Source organism: Neopelma chrysocephalum, unplaced genomic scaffold (genome assembly GCF_003984885.1).
Source record: "Neopelma chrysocephalum unplaced genomic scaffold, ASM398488v2 Primary Assembly neopelma1_104, whole genome shotgun sequence".
NCBI lineage: Eukaryota > Metazoa > Chordata > Aves > Passeriformes > Pipridae > Neopelma > Neopelma chrysocephalum.
In genome coordinates, this window is record NW_020897768.1 from 979,682 (window position 1) to 995,992 (window position 16,311).

The window sequence follows — 16,311 nt, forward strand, 5'->3', positions numbered from 1 at the left end:
ATCATTGTAAGATTCACACCTAGTGGCTGATGATCTCGATTGCTGGGTTTGTTTAACTGCTGGCAGACTGAATGCCACTCCAGAAGGATATAGGTCTCCTGTGCATTTTACAATGTCCAGGATATCACTACCCCATAAGGATGTGTCATATATCCTCTGTATTTCAAATGGCATTAGGCACTTATGTTTAGGCAACTCAGTCCTGTGCTAGGTCTGCAGTGGTCTACTTAAGATGCTGTAGACACCTACTTATGTCTTAATCACCTGCTACACAGACAATCACTGCAGAGGTACTAAGTCTGCCAACTAATTTCACAACACAGCACTACCCTGGTCTTAGCAAAACACAACAAGATGTAGCAAAACAAATAAGGAACTCCTTTCTATATGAAAGGACCAAACACAAAATGACACATTTTCCAAAAGACCTACAGAGTTAATAAGTCTAACAGAGGGAATAAGAGAAGGAATTCCTCACTTCCCAGTATCTTTTCCTTTATACTAGATCAGAAGAAGTCAACTCGCACATAATTTGGGTGAAATACCTGCTTAATATTGTTTTCTATGATTTGCAGTTTACCCTTTTGCTTACAGTGGATGTAACAGTATTTCTTCCAAGACTGAAGAGCTACACTGAACTACTACATTGGGCAAGTGTTTTTCCCAGTAGCAATATATAAACCCATGAATTTTTAGCCCATATTCTTTAGCTTTAGTCCTGAATAAATCCTTGATTTGTAACTTTTCATCTATAGCTTTCAAACCCCAAAACTGTGCAAGGCACAGACACAGTGAAATGACAGCACAGAACTTAACTGGTGGTTTTATCTCAGGTACACAGTAATGGCTATGCTGGATAGAAAATCAATAAAAGCAGTATTTCCCACTTAACATAACAATAAAGTGCAAAATCTACTAAGACCACCTATTCAAATATAAACATTCATGAAGAAACATCATTTCATGGCTGGGCTTCGCGAACGAAGATTTGGGAAAGGTCTCTACCCACATCTGTCACAAGCGCGTTGGTGGCTAAAAAGGCCAATACGAGACAGGCATGTCCGATTGCAAAAGGCACAGCAGAAAGACTCCTTAGGTGGTAAATTCTGCAAGGCATGATTCTTTCTGCGTTGTCTTTTCTCCTCAAGAGTGATCCTGTGTGCTTTCTCAAAGGCATCAGCAGCGTTATAGATAGTGTGTCTCCAGACCTCCTGATTGGAGGCCAGAGTAGACCAGTTATGGTGATCAATATGGCCAAGGCTGAGATGTTGTTTCAGGGAGTCCTTGTATCTCCTCTTTGGGGCTCCTCTCATGCAGCAGCCAGTGGCAAGTTCACCATAAAGCAGGATCTTATGGAGGCAGTGGTCCTTCATCCTTGAGACGTGCCCTGCCCATCGCAGCTGTGTTCTCAGTAACATGGCCTCAATACTTGTGACTGCTGCTTGTTCTAGAACAGATGTATTGGTCACATAATCTGACCAGTGGATGTTTAGGATTGCACGGAGACAGTGTTGATGGAAGCATTAAGAAGAAACACACATAATATAATTTTGACATAAAATACAATTACTAGTATTATTTCAAATAATAGCATATATCTATCAATATTTAAGATTTATTAATAATTTACATATTTTATTGTTATTTTTATAACTCATTTGAAAAAAAGCCAGTGAAAGTATACTGGAAAATACGTATAAAAGCGATGATAATGTGAAGATAGTTACAGATCCACAGAAGCCTTTCTCTGTAGTAAGCAAAGGTAAGAAATGTGAACACTTGAATTGTATAAGTGACATATTTTAAATTGTGATCATCAAAATCATGACATTCCATGCTACATTCTACTATGCTACCAAGGACAACGTATATGTCACCAGAGAGTCACACAAACACTTCTGGTAGTCATGGCTTAAAATTTACCACATGCCAGCTCCAGTGGATCAGTAAATTCCACAGGCAGAACTGCTGTTCTAACAGCCCTTCAAAGAAGAAGATTTCAGGTACTAGGGACTGAGTGTCTAACAGAAGGAGCAGCTAATTCTAAGAGTAACTGCAAACCATGTTAAATTCTCTGACATTATGTTGGATGCTATAAAAAAAAAAAGTAGTAGCACTACAGGACAAACACTCAGAAAGGTAAAATCAAGCCTAAAGACTGTTCACAATCTTTGAAAACAAACACATTCTTTAATATTCATGTCTCTACTTGACATCAAATCATTCGTAACCTGACAGAACAAAAACAATAGACCAAATCTGTCAAATAACAGTCTCCTGGATGAGTCAGAATTTTCTGAATTATCATTGACAACTTGACTTGACACCTTTTAAGAAACATTTGTTGCTATTTTCAACAAATGCAGAGTACATGGAATCACAGAGGTTTGAATACATGGGTCAGTTACAGCGGACAGTTCACACAACCTAAAAGCAGACAGATGTACTATATAGTCACAGATAATTTTTGATAATTTGCAAAATAATGATGAAGGAATGTATTACTAGAGTCAGGTGCTAGCAGAGGCACAGACAACCACAGTCAGACTTGTGTTACAATGGAATCATTAATAATAAATGGGATTAGAGACCTCTGTTATTTTCAAGAAGCAAACACAGCCAGTCACTTCAGCAAGAATTAAAAATGTATTTTCAGGACATGGTGTATACATTACCTTTTTCTATTTCCCTAAATGCTTCCCTTGGCTAACAAGAAGCATTTCTCCATTAATCAAGTTGGTTTGCAGCCAACTCACTTTCATCCATATCCCTATCTTGGTTAAAGCCTGGAAAAGCAATTATACCCTGCCACCTGGGCTGGATGAAAAAGATACAGAGAACAGAGATCAACAGCATACTGATGACACTGGAGCCAAAACCTCCCACACTTTACTATTATTTATGGTAATAGTATTACGGTGTGTATGGTGTTTTACAGGCAAGACTAATGACAGAATTATAGAAGGGAGAAACAGTGGTGTTTCCACATGCATTGAAAAAGCAGAGGCATGATCATCCTTACAAATCCAACATGTGAAAGTAATTTGCCCTTTATAATACTTTGGGATATCCATGGGGGGGAAAATGAATACATACCGACAATCCAGCCAATCCACCCTATCAGGTAAGTCGCTTTAAATGCCTCATTGTCAATAAAAGTGAGTTATGCACAGATCTTTAAGAATTCAAGTAAAAAACTGGAAGTAAACCAAAATTCTCAATTATTATTGTAATCAAAATCACCCCCTGTGTACAAAGGCAGGGCCTAAAAGATCAAGTAAATCATTAATTCAAGTACAGGTGGCCCACCACTATGTTTTCCATAGCTCTCTTTCCAAAAGACACTGATAAAAATCACAGTAGTTTAATGGTTATTTATTTCACCACTGTTGGCAACTCATCCTTCAGCAGAATTTAAAATTCTTCGGAAAAATAACATCTGAAAAGTGTTATCATAATAATTTCCCATTAATAGTAAGGAAATTATATCTTGAATACTACACCATTCTTGATGTTATGAAAATGTTCCATTTTCACAATGAAATTAGTCAAACATGAGTGTATATATAAAGACTATAATTTTATGCCCATTTAACTGAATATAATTAAAGGCACTGAGAATTTTGCTTATATGAAATTTTTAAAAAATAGATATAAGACCTTATTTTTAAAATAAACATTTAGAATAAATTAGCACTTTCTATGAGCTTATTAAAAAGTACTCATATAATAATAATATGTCACAGCTTCTGCTGAACTGGTAAATTTCCAATTTATTACATTAAACAGTAATAAAATTTTAACAATTTCTAATCATGCAAACCTGAAAATAGTGGAGTGGAACAAATAGAAGATAATGGACTGGTACTGGAGGAACTATGACAAAGACAAAACCAAACTGAGAACATATCACTTTGGACTATTTGAGAAGATAAAATTAAGGGGCTGTCATGGCAAAATAAATCATGATATTTCATAATTTTTTATTGCTTTCACTTCTAACCTTTGCACATTTATGAAGATTTTTTTCAAGCCTCCATATTCTGGATAAAGTGCACAACAGAGGAGAAAGAAATGTGTGTTGTTGTAAAATTGGTAATAAGACCAGTGTGAACTAAGCACAAAATAAGTAAAAAATATCTAATAATATTACCATTAGCTGTACTTTCATTTTACTGTGACACATAATCTTGACTAAAGGAGTGTTCCAAACTGTGATGATACATAGTACTAATAATAATGGTCAGTCTTGGCGAACGAAGATTTTGGGAAAGGTCTTTTACCTTTCCAGCCTGCGCAATGGATTTTTTAGGTGAGACACAGCATGCGCTGAACTGAGCCCACCCTTTAATCCTAAGGTTCATCTGCCGGGGCCAAGCGAGCTTGGACAATGGCAGTGAGGTCCTCAGGACGTAGGTTTGTTTAGAGTGACCTTCTCATAGATGGATGGCCTCACAGGGCTCCATCTGCCCGGGGGACCGAGGAATCGAACTGGGGTCTCAGCAGTGAGAGTCCTGCACGCTAACCACTAGGCCACCAGGGGTCCCCATACATACTACTACTTATGGACTAAATGGCAATGCAGCCATACCACTCAATAAGCTCAAAATATCCTGAAATGTTCTTAATGATAGGGACTCAACTGGACTTCAAAGCACATGAACTTCAGTATCTACATATTTCTGTCTACAGGTGTCCTGGGTATCCCAGTACAGCTGATTTATATATTCACAAAAAATGTCTTAAGGTTCCCTAAACACAGCATGCAGGACATAGGACCTGTGCCTTTTTGGAGCTGGAGGTAAAGTAGGATATTATAGGGCATCTTAAGGCAACAGCAATGAAGCTTGGCCAGCTGAACCAAATCACTTCTCAGCACTGTCAGCAACAGCCAAAAGCATACCAAATAACTCAGCCAAACGCTAAGGGCATAAGTCAGATGGCTAATTACAGGCACCCAGTACATCCCAGATGCATCCAACTTGGCCTCCAGCTATTGCGTCAGAGGGCCCAAGTCTCCCATAAATCCTACCTGATATCTGCCAACCCTATAAGCCATCTCAGTTACCTTAGGGCAACTCACATGGTACCAGAGAACAGTGCTTGGGAAATGGATTCAAGTCATAAATATAAAAAAATGGCAGGGAGACAAAAGAAAATTCTCAATCACCACTTGATTCCTCTCAGCGTGGCCAACAGCCAGTTGGCTTAGTAGCTTAACTTTCCATCTTCCTCATCCCATTCAGACAAAAGTGAGACACAGCAAGGCCAATGAACTTGCCTATCCTCTGTCTTCTCTTTCCCCAATAAAATCTTCATGTAAGTTGTTTTACTTTATATGAAGCCAATATATAGTTCAATTCAAACTATGTTTCCAGGGTTTTAAAAATTCAGCTGTGATCAGCTGTGGATTCTGTTAAATCTTTTTCCTAATCCCAGTGTCCCACATGATATACCTTCACCATTTACCTTGTTCCCCCATTTCTCACATACTAACACCTATATTTAATCTCATCTTAACTACTTGCATTAAAAGTAAGCCCTAAAGTCACATACAGTTCCTTTCCAGATGCTGCTGTTGAATTATTTCCCTATGGGTTTCACCTAACATTCCACCAATGTCCTCTGGCGCTTCAGTACATCCTATGCATTCAAAGCCTTTAAACTTCTTTTTCCAAGAAACTCATAAACTAACACCTTTATTCCCATACAAAACAGCTAACATGTGTGGACAAAAAAACTCAAACAAAGAAGAAATGTCTACCCAGCACAGTTTTTTTACCAGTGCACCTTTTAGCAGCTTTTGCATGTAATAAATCTGAGTTTTTGTCACAAGAACTGCTGAGAGTGACTCTCACAAGAATATTTAATCCAAATAAATTCAAATGTAATATAACAATTGAAGTAACTTTCATACATTTACACCAAACCATAAAATAAATCTCCATTTAACAAAGGAATTATCTAAACATAATATCAGCTACAACAAAATTCTCATAGTAAGTATAATTTCCTTCTTATGACCTGCAGCACCTTTTTCATTCTTTGCAACATTCGAATTTTGTCCCAAATGATGATCAAAATCCTCACCATCGATTATTATGCCTAACCCAGTAAAAGTCTGAAAAGCCATGAGCTGATTACTTCCAACTTTAATACCTTAAGTTTGAAAGGCAACCCTAAAACTGTCCCTGGAAGTACTTTTCTGAAATGTAAGTCATGCATTTATCAGTTTTCTGGCTCCTTTGAATAATAAAATCTGTATCTGATTTGTAATCTCTTATTTAATACAATTTTTATTATTCACTGCAACTTATGTCACTTTCAACATGTTACAATAGAAAAAAACTTTCATCTCCACTGCACTGCTTAGTTTTGAAGTGTGCACACCATTTTGACATTTCTGCCCTAAAAGGGCTATACAAGTGTACATTAACACAGCAATAATAAAATACTTCCCTTTTGCTGAAAAACAAAAATGCTGAATAAGCTTTACAGGTATTTAGACCAGTACGAAAGTCTGATTTTGATCAGGCTCTTATCTCAAGAATTTCAGATCAACCAATAAAGCAACTTTTCTCAGAGTTTCAACATCCTGATGAGTTTTCCTATGTGACAGAAGATGGATGGATTAGACAGCTAGAGACAACCTTTCCTACAAATTTTTGCCTGACAGATTTTTATTCCCATTCTTAGTATTTTTCTGTTCTAGCATTTTCTGAGGTTCAGTTAATTGATGAGCCTTACTGACTGCATAGTACTTCATTTCACTGTATGTCAAGGTCCACATCTGCATTATCATGTGCACTGGCATATTTTATAAGGTGGCACACTTTTCCCAGCAAGTTCACAAAACCACACACCATCTTTAATACACATTTCTTTTCATACTTCATCTATCTTTTTAAATATACATCTGAGGGAAAAAAAGAATGCTACATAAAGTATTTCACCTTTGTTAAATGAATGAGAGAACTAAACATAAACAATACATGAGAATTCAACACAGCCTGAAAAACTAAATAACTACTTTTCTGAAGACCCCCTCTGTTTCTTTAAACATAACTTCTTCCACACTTCGCACATGAAAAGTTCTCAATAACCTTCAATTCCTAAAATTTCAGAGGATCATCACCTTGTTTAAAAACCTCAAATATTTATGTCGTGAAAGAACAGGGGGTGTTCTTTGGGACAAGAACCCATGTCAGCTTTATCTCTGCACTGTACCTACACCACATCAGTTTCTTATATAAACTGAAATTCAAACACACACTCTCATAAACATGTGACTCTTTCAACCCAGATGCAAGAATTGGAGCTACCTTTTCCTCAGAAGCACCAAATAATAGTCTTATGATTAAAAAGTAGAGAAAGTAAGTGTAATTTCATCCTAGGTACCCAGCATTTCATCTAAGTGAAAAAAACCCAGTAAAGTGTGATCCAAGTCTCTATAGAGACAATTGTTACTACTATTTGTCACCACATCAGACAGTTCGAAGGCACAAAATTTGATTAATTAGGAGCAGTAAATATTTTTCTTTATGAAAACTTCTATGTCTGATCAACTGGTAAGTCTTACAGTAGTCCTATAAGGCACTTCTGAGATTTCCTTACTGAAACTAGAAAACAGAAGACCTACAAATTGTAAATAAAATCCTTATTAAAACCTGAGACGAAGATCATATTCCCATTTATTTCGGTAGGCATTAAAATGGGATCTAGCTGATATTAGGAAATTCACTTATCTTCACTCTCAGCCAAAGCAATGAGAAAATGAAGAAGAATGATTTCAAGATGTATGAATTTTGAAATGATGATCTAACACATGGTGTGTCCGAAATGAGCTGGCATTCAATGAAATGAGTATCACTGTGCCCACATGTAGGCTTTGAAGGACATGGAGGTGGGAAAAGTCAAATCAAGATCTTACCAAAAACAGATGTTGGATCTGAGTAGAAATTTCCTGTGCATTTTTTTAATTCCCAAATTTGCAGAGCAGGATCTGTAAAATCCTTTACAACATTTCCAGCTTTATTGTAAAGTTTTAAACTCACTTAATGATCTCAGTATAGCATAAATCTCTATCAACTAAAATGCTCCTGTTCTCTTTCCGCTATTCACAGTCCAATGGCACAAAAGAACTAAAAGTCAGTGACTCCATTTAGGTCAAACTTACACTTTATTATCAGTCTCTTAACTTCTAACATCCTGTTTGGCACCTCTAACAAACCAAGCACTCAGCCTCTCTGGACTTTTCAATGTTCTTGAGCTCTTATCCTGCAGCATATAAAATACCTGACTGAAAAAAGTGGCATGAGTCTATTGACTGAATCTTCTGAAGAGGAAACTCCTCTTGACTTCAAAGAAAATTCTGGAAAGAGCTCAGCATTGAACTGTCTCTACTCCAGTTAAATTCCGTGGGAGTGTGTTTTATTTACTACCTTCTGTGTCAGCATGTATCATATGATGTTCATCATCTCTAAATTCAACAAGAAAAGATACAGCATGCTGATACAAACTTAGCAGTTTATAATTTAATTCTAAATTATAGCAATCTTTTCTACTTTATTCTTTTTTTTAATAATAATTTTGTATGCTTTACATCTTATGAACATTAAGAAAATAAATGTTCCTTGGGAATCTGTAACCAAACAAAACAAAAGTCTCATTCTTGGGACATTCTTGTGATGTATTCACTAAGATAAAGATCCATCTACTGAGTTCTGCATTGGCAAGGTCTCTGCATGTAGAAGAATATGAAGGGCTGGAAATCAGGAACTTCATAGTCTCTTAGTGATGAGTTAGTCTTCATTTACACAAAAGACAATGCAAAATTTAAACACTTGGGAAGTTCAGAATGAAAATACAAAATGAGATAAGGTATGTAGGTAAAGAAAAAAGAAAAAAAAGATCTTTGCCCCATGAAATTAACATAATTTCTCTATAATGATTTCATTAATTATCTTTAAATAATGTCATCTTTTTCAAAAGTCAGGAAACAAAACTTTTGCAATATAATGTCGGGGACACCTAGCTTCTTTATTCTTTCTATTTATATGCAATCAAAAAGATCAAAAAAAAAAGGACGTAAATAATGATGTATTTCTCGCATATTGTAATTGCCATAATAAATTAATAAATTTACAATATTGTTGAAAGCAATTTTTATAGTACTTTTTAACTACATAAATTAAATTAAAAAATGAAAATAGCCTAAACAGTTATTTAGGACAGTCTGCAAACATTAATTTATTCCTGGAATATATCCTTACATTGAAATATAAAGAACATGAAATACAGTATGTCTCAAGTCAGTTGCTCTGAGGTGTAGCTAAAAGACACAAATAAAACAGGTCAACCATCTCCTCTTAGACAGCACAATACTACAGGACCCATTTTTTATTCTGTAATTTGAATCAAGAATCAACCATCAAAATACAAGTGGTTAAGACTGTAATTGTCATATAGACTGTGGGGTCTGTTGTTATTCTTGATTACTTAAAAATAACTTTGAGTGGCTTTCTAGCATATGTTTAAAACATGACAGTCTCTTGAAAAATCTAAACTAGCAAATTAAAACCATAAAAATAAGACACTTGTGTGCATCTCTTGATCCAAGAGTGTCATGCAGTGAGGAGATGAGGGAATCTCAGGCTGTGTGTTTTCAGTCTGGATATTTAGGCCTGTAGCAAATAAATCATGGCAATCTAGGCACTGAAACAGAAGTTAGCTGTCTAAATTAGAGGACTCAAGCTTTTGTTCATTATTTTACATATTTAGCACCTAGCATTTGTGTTCCTCTCCAGTTATAAAACTGACAATAACGTACATAGTGCTTTCCGATGGTAATATCCTGAACAATTGTTAATAATTCTGGGTAATGCATCCTATATGACAGTCTAAATCTGTGACAGAAATCCTACAAGATAACACATATTAGCATTATTTGGACAGATTATACCTCCTAGAGTCACAGCCACATCCAGGGGAGCAAGACACTAGAGCTTTATTTTTTACTTATTTTTGCTTTGTTTGTGGTAGGTGTAGGTAGCCCCAACCAAACCATACAACTAATATACTCTTAACATACTATACCTCTTAGTACACCTGCCCAGTAGACTTTAAAACACAAGGGTCTAAGAGAAAGATGCTGATTACTAGCTATATTTAGCCACTACCTTCTTGTAGAGTAGGATTCCTCAATTTAAAGTGACAGAAGATGAATATTCACACTCAAGTTGACTCTTTGACCTTAACTAATCTATTTTCTCCAAAGTATTGTAAGTCATGCAATGTAATTTAAAAAACTGGATATGGAATTGTCTGTATTTTAAATCATTGACGGGGACCCCTGGTGGCCTAGTGGTTAGCATGCGGGACTCTCACCGCTGCGACCCAGGTTCGAATCCCAGTCCCCCGGGCAGATGGAGCCCGTTAGCCCTGTGAGGCCATCCATCTATGAGAAGGTCACTCTAAACAAACCTACGTCCTGAGGACCTCACTGCCATTGTCCAAGCTTGCTTGGCCCCGGCAGATGAACCTTAGGATTAAAGGGTGGGCTCAGTTCAGCGCAGGCTGTGTCTCACCTAAAAAATCCATTGCGCAGGCTGGAAAGGTAAAAGACCTTTCCCAAAATCTTCGTTCACGAAGACTGGCCATTATTAAATCATTGACATATCTAGTCCTCTATTCCTTACTATATAATCTTTAAAAGCTCTTATGAATCAAATAATTTTTACTACTATGGAAACCACATCACATAATCCTTATAGTAAACCTAAATAATACAGGGTTTTCACCCTCATTACTGTGACTAGAAAGCTCTTAAAGAATATCACCAATGGACAACTAGCTTTCAAATTTCTACTTTAATACATAGATAAAGTATGAGCAATTGTTTGTGTGTGGCAACATCTTCCTTTATTTTAAGCAGTTAATTCCTTTCCTTCCCACCCTGCCTGCATACCCTCAAGGTCTTAACATTAGATATTAAACAAACCCTCATCATTTTACTCTACACCTCCCTTTTCATGACCATTCCAGCAGTGCAAGACCTCACTTGTCCCAGCTAGAACTCAACTTCTTGAACATGACTAACCAGAACTGAACAGATTCAGTTTTTTGCAATGGCACCCAACAGTTCCCTGCTTGACTGGAAATACTTGATCTAATATATCTGCAGATCTAACCTGATTTTTTTTAACAGCTGTATTAGCAGCTCACAGTCATCCTATGATTTGTGAATATTCCGAGGTTCTTCTTCAATCTCTTCTAACAGATAAAATCAAAGTTTCTAGTTTGGGTTATTGGTCTCAAAGCATCTAATCATTCAATATCCTTGACTTTCATCCCAGTTTTTTACATCACTTCTTTAGCCATCCAGCTCTTCCCTGCTGTGTCCTTTGCATATTCCTAATACATCAAAATTCCATTTTAACCAACACGAAAATACAACAGGATGAGACCAATGTCAGTTGTTCCCACATCATCTTTTCTCCAGCCAGAAGGTTCCTGCTAAGCCAGAGGACAACCATCAGCAGCAGATAAACACCTTCCCTGCTGCTCAGCCTGAGCATTTTACAAAACAGAACACAAAGTACATTACAAACTCCAGTCAAATCCAATGAGTCACCATCAGTAACAACCTCGATTGCTGCAGAAATCTCCATAATAGCGCAACATCTACTCCCACCTCCTCTCTAGGTAGATCGTAGCACGTTTTACAGTTCTGATATAAATCTATGTCTTTAACAAATTCTCATTTGTCATAGCTCTTCTTTAGTAAAAATAAATTAGACCTTTAATATTAAGTTAATCACACTTATTAATAAAAACTGAAGCAATCCTGACAAAATCCTTCCCTGCATTAAGCATACCACAGTATTTCTGAAGCAAACAGTTAAGAAATTAGTAAAATGGAGAATGATGAACACACTCCCATAGGAATGTGGTATCTCACGGACTAGTCAGGTGTTCAATAACTTTTTTATGCAATACAGGCTAGTCTAAATAAGACTGAAATAGATATTACTAATACATAGTAGAAGATTTTATTTACTGTCTATCTAGCCATTAGCCCAATTGCCTTTTACTTTTCACCTCTCCTTTTCAATAACTTTGCTACTCAAGCAACCTTATGTTTTAAAGTCAAGCATGGTTCTAAAAATGCTACAAAAATTGCAGCATTTGGTTGGCTAAATGAAACAGAACAAATAAGGGAAAACAAAGACTAAGATATCTCACTACTCACTCTAGGACATATTATTTCACCTCCAGTACAGCTCCAAGTAGTTAAACCTTGACCTTTACAAATTAATCAGCACAGTATATAACCAAATTCTTATATATTTGGGATATTTTTTAGACAAAATTGAATGATTTTATTTTTATAAGAGCCTTGGTAGCAACACCGACATTTTACTTCGTGTTTAAAGAAAAATCCTGAGGAACTCCTGAAAATATTTCAGCATTTATATAAGCTCCTTATTTTCATCACCTATGGAAGCAGTAAATGATTTCTGGGAAACTGTTCTTGCACCTAAACCCCTTCCCTATTTTACAACCACCACTTGAGCTAGTATGGTTTCTAGATCACATAACAATTGGAACACTTTTTTTTTTTGAACAGGATTGGTATGGAATGCACTCCCACAAAACGAAAACCTTTGTGGGTTGTTTAAGAATCCATGTAAAAAAAGGGAATTTTGAACAGATTCATGTAAAGTCACAGCAAGGTAATGCAGAAGCAAATGTTAAAACATTAACAGTGACTCACTCTGGATTTAATTAGTGTCAATGGGCTCAGTGCACTGTGCAGCTTACACTCACATCATTGTGCACAGGGATGATAAACACCAAATTCTGATGTTTGCTGATGAAGACATCTTTCTGTATCCTTGGAGAAAGAAAAATGGTGATGAAAATGAAAGAAAAGCACTGCAAAAATGAAACAAAAATTACAGGCATCCATTACTATGAAGAAAACCTTTTTTTTTAATTTTTTTTTAATTCTACTATTTTCTGGGAAGATGTTATTGCTTATTTTTGACTGCAAACCCTCTCTGTTGCAAAAACCCTTGAACCATTCAAATGTTTTGTCTGATGGGGGCAGAGACTGACACAATCAAGGGGCATATCAAGGTATTTTGAAAGAATTATTTTATAACTGTCAGATCTTTTTAAAGGAAACGATGCACCAAAATGCAGCAAGGGCACATGAACAGAATTATAGTGCTTTGCTTCATGGCTTAATGAAGCAAAGTCCTTTCATTCTATTTCTTTTTACCATAACAAAACATTTTTCCACCATTATAAAAAAAAAAAATTCTTGATTTTTCCCCCCAAAATTTAATGCTGGATGGATACTATTCTCAGAGAAATATGATAGCTGGAAGTTGTATGGGGCTTACCTATACAAAGCTCTATACTCACAACACTATTGCTTTTGGTATTCCATATATATATATATAGCTTTTGAGCAATGAGGCTCAGACCATCTAAAGCAAAATTAGTACGTTGCTAGCTTTCATAGCACTCAGAACATTTTTATCACCTCCCCACCTCTGAAGACACATTGCTATCTAAAAATTAAATTTCACTTCCAGATGACAGTGAAAAATAGAAGATGTACCCCCAGTATACCTGAAAACAGAAGAAAGGTGCAACAAAAAAGTTCTTTTTTTTAAGATGTGATTTTTAAACCAATTTTGTTCTAGGTTTGGCTTATGCTTTTTAGTATTTGAAGCACCAACTGATTACTGGCGTTAGAGTTGTAATGAATGACATTTCAGAGACGATATGCCGGTAGCTTCCCCTTTCTTCATTTCTTTCCTTACAAAGCCACGATTAGGACAGTCATGGCCTGTGTTGTTCATTTGGCCACCTGCCCACGTGCCTCCTCACCTACCTTCCTCTTCCACTCCCCACCACCTCCAGCCCCTCTCCACACCTGTCCATGGCTGACAGACAGGAGGGTGAGCAACCCTTCACTCGCCCCTCCAACACAACCCCACCGGTACTCCGAGCACCCCAGGCCAGGCGGAGGTTGCAGCTGCTCCAGAACGCTTTTGGCTCTGCCACCGCACCCCTACGGCCGCAGTAACTCTTCAGCCGCCAGGAGACGGGCCCGCCATGCTCGCTTGAAAAATAAAAGCTGCGGGGAGCAAAGGCAATGCCATGGCGTCGCCAAATGGGTGTCACCCTGCCATTTTATGGTTTTCCCACAGTGGATGCTCATAGGTGGGAGGACGCTGCTGGGTAGGCTTCTTTACCGCTGCTTCATTGCTGCCCCAGCGCCACCAGCGACGCCCACTTGAATTCGCACTGCCTGGAAGATGGTGCAACACCGGCCGTACGCTGAAAAACGGACCGGGCACGGCCTGGGGGAGAGGGGACGCTGACACAACCCCGGAGCTCCTCCGGGCACGCCGGGACCGGGGCGAGGGCGGGGAACAGGCGGCAGGCGGCTGGCAACGGGCAGCAGAGGCGCGGGGGACGACCCCGAGGGGGCGGCGAGGGGGCGGCGGCGCCCGGCGCGCCCCGTCCTCCCCCTGGCGGCGGCCGCTCGCCGCATGGCTGGCACCGGCCCGTCCCCTGCCCCGCGCCAGTCGGTACCTGCGCGGCGTGCGCGGCCGCAGGCGGCTCCCCGATCCAGAGCGGCTCCCTGAGGAGGTGCTGGTGACTCAGGCAGTGCTTCAGCGCCGACGGCACCGTGCCCATGGCGAGCGCTCCCGCCGCAGCGGCACGACCGGCGCAGCCGCTCGGCCCGCGCGCGAGCGGCGCCGCGATTGGCGGAACGCGGGCGCCGCCGCGTCCCCTCCCGCGCGGCTGCGGCGGCCGCCGCCTCATCCGCCTGAACCGCTCACAGCGCCGCCCGCCCGTCCTCGCCTCCCCGAGCCCCCGGCACTGGGTGCCCGCGCTCAGGGCAGGCTTGGCCGGCGCCGAAGCAGCCTGCACTCGCGAGGCGGGCGCGCGGGAGAAACCCCTGAGCAGAGACGGGGCCCGGGACGCGGCGGGCACGAGCGCGAGGACAGCCGGCCGTCCTGCCCCACGTGTGCCCTGACACGCCCGCGGGACACGGAGCCAGCCGGAGCTGGCACGGCTTTAGGCAGAAGGGGGAAAGAGAGGAGGAGGGAGAAGGGACAGGGCTGCTTCCACACCAAGCCGCGTACCCTGTTCCCCATCCCGGCGCCGAACACGGCCCTAATCGCTCGGCCGTCCGGGTGACACGAGGCTCTATGCGCACACTTCCATTTCTGCTTTCCACTTGAATAGCAAAAACTTAAGAGCATAGCAAATGGAATACTGTTCAGGTTTCAGCAACTCTCTCCGCAGCAGCAGGTTATATTTTGTCAACTCCTTCAGCATTCAGTGTGTCAGCCAACTTTCCAAACTCCCCTCAAGCGAAATACCGAATGCACTGGAAATTGTTTCTGGATCATTTCTTTTCTGGGGTATCAGGGATTTTTTTCTTAAATTGACTAACCTTTCTCTCAGTAATTTTCTGCATATGATTATCAGGTTTACTGCCAAGTCTCTGTTTCAGTCGTTCACAGATAGGCGTGATGCTCTCAAAGCTGCATATTTTTCTTTTGCTGTTTTGCATTTCATGCATGCTGTTCTGTGCATCCAAAAATGATGTTTCCATGGCCACTGTAAAGCAAAGCTGGATGCTGATTAAATGGCTGGGAAATTTTTGTTTTTCAAGTCTAATGATGGCTCCTCAGAAATAAAATATTTCGAATACAATTTAAAGATTTAATTTAAAATATTGTTGGTGATCATCTCTGCAGTTTCAAGTCTGTGCCAGGCGGTTTTTCTACTGACTGCAATATGATGCAGTTAATATCTTTTCTTCCTTCTTCCAGTAAAATATTTGTGAATTCAACATTCTTATATTTTCGCAGTTCAAAAATCCACTGTTTCCATTAAATGCTGACTCTGAGTACTTGCTTTGATCTTGTTACCCATAAAATTAGGGATAAAATGTAGAAAAGCTGACCAAAAAATCAAGCCTTTCTCTTTTGTTTCCCAGTAAGAGACAGTTTACCAACGATGTGGTAATAATAATGGCCCATCTTCGCGAACGAAGATTTGGGGAAAGGTCTTTTACCTTTCCAGCCTGCGCAATGGATTTTTTAGGTGAGACACAGCCTGCGCTGAACTGAGCCCACCCTTTAATCCTAAGGTTCATCTGCCGGGGCCAAGCAAGCTTGGACAATGGCAGTGAGGTCCTCAGGACGTAGGTTTGTTTAGAGTGACCTTCTCATAGATGGATGGCCTCACAGGCCTAACGGGCTCCATCTGCCCGAG

General features: G+C 39.4%; 1 protein-coding gene across 4 annotated transcripts in view; it reads right to left on the reverse strand.

The window, feature by feature from the left end:
* HMGCLL1 (3-hydroxymethyl-3-methylglutaryl-CoA lyase like 1) overlaps window positions 1-14,749 on the reverse strand; it is a 69,384-nt gene extending 54,635 nt beyond the window's left edge. For 3 of the 4 annotated variants that reach the window (XM_027696028.1, XM_027696027.1, XM_027696029.1), the window contains exon 1: window positions 14,614-14,749. In XM_027696028.1, the coding sequence (XP_027551829.1) occupies window positions 14,614-14,718 (105 nt within the window). In that variant the 5' untranslated portion in view covers window positions 14,719-14,749. Of the gene's footprint in view, window positions 1-12,775; window positions 12,810-14,613 lie in introns of those variants that run through there. The other variant, XM_027696030.1, reaches the window with a different exon arrangement.
* Between the last annotated feature and the right edge of the window lie 1,562 nt (window positions 14,750-16,311).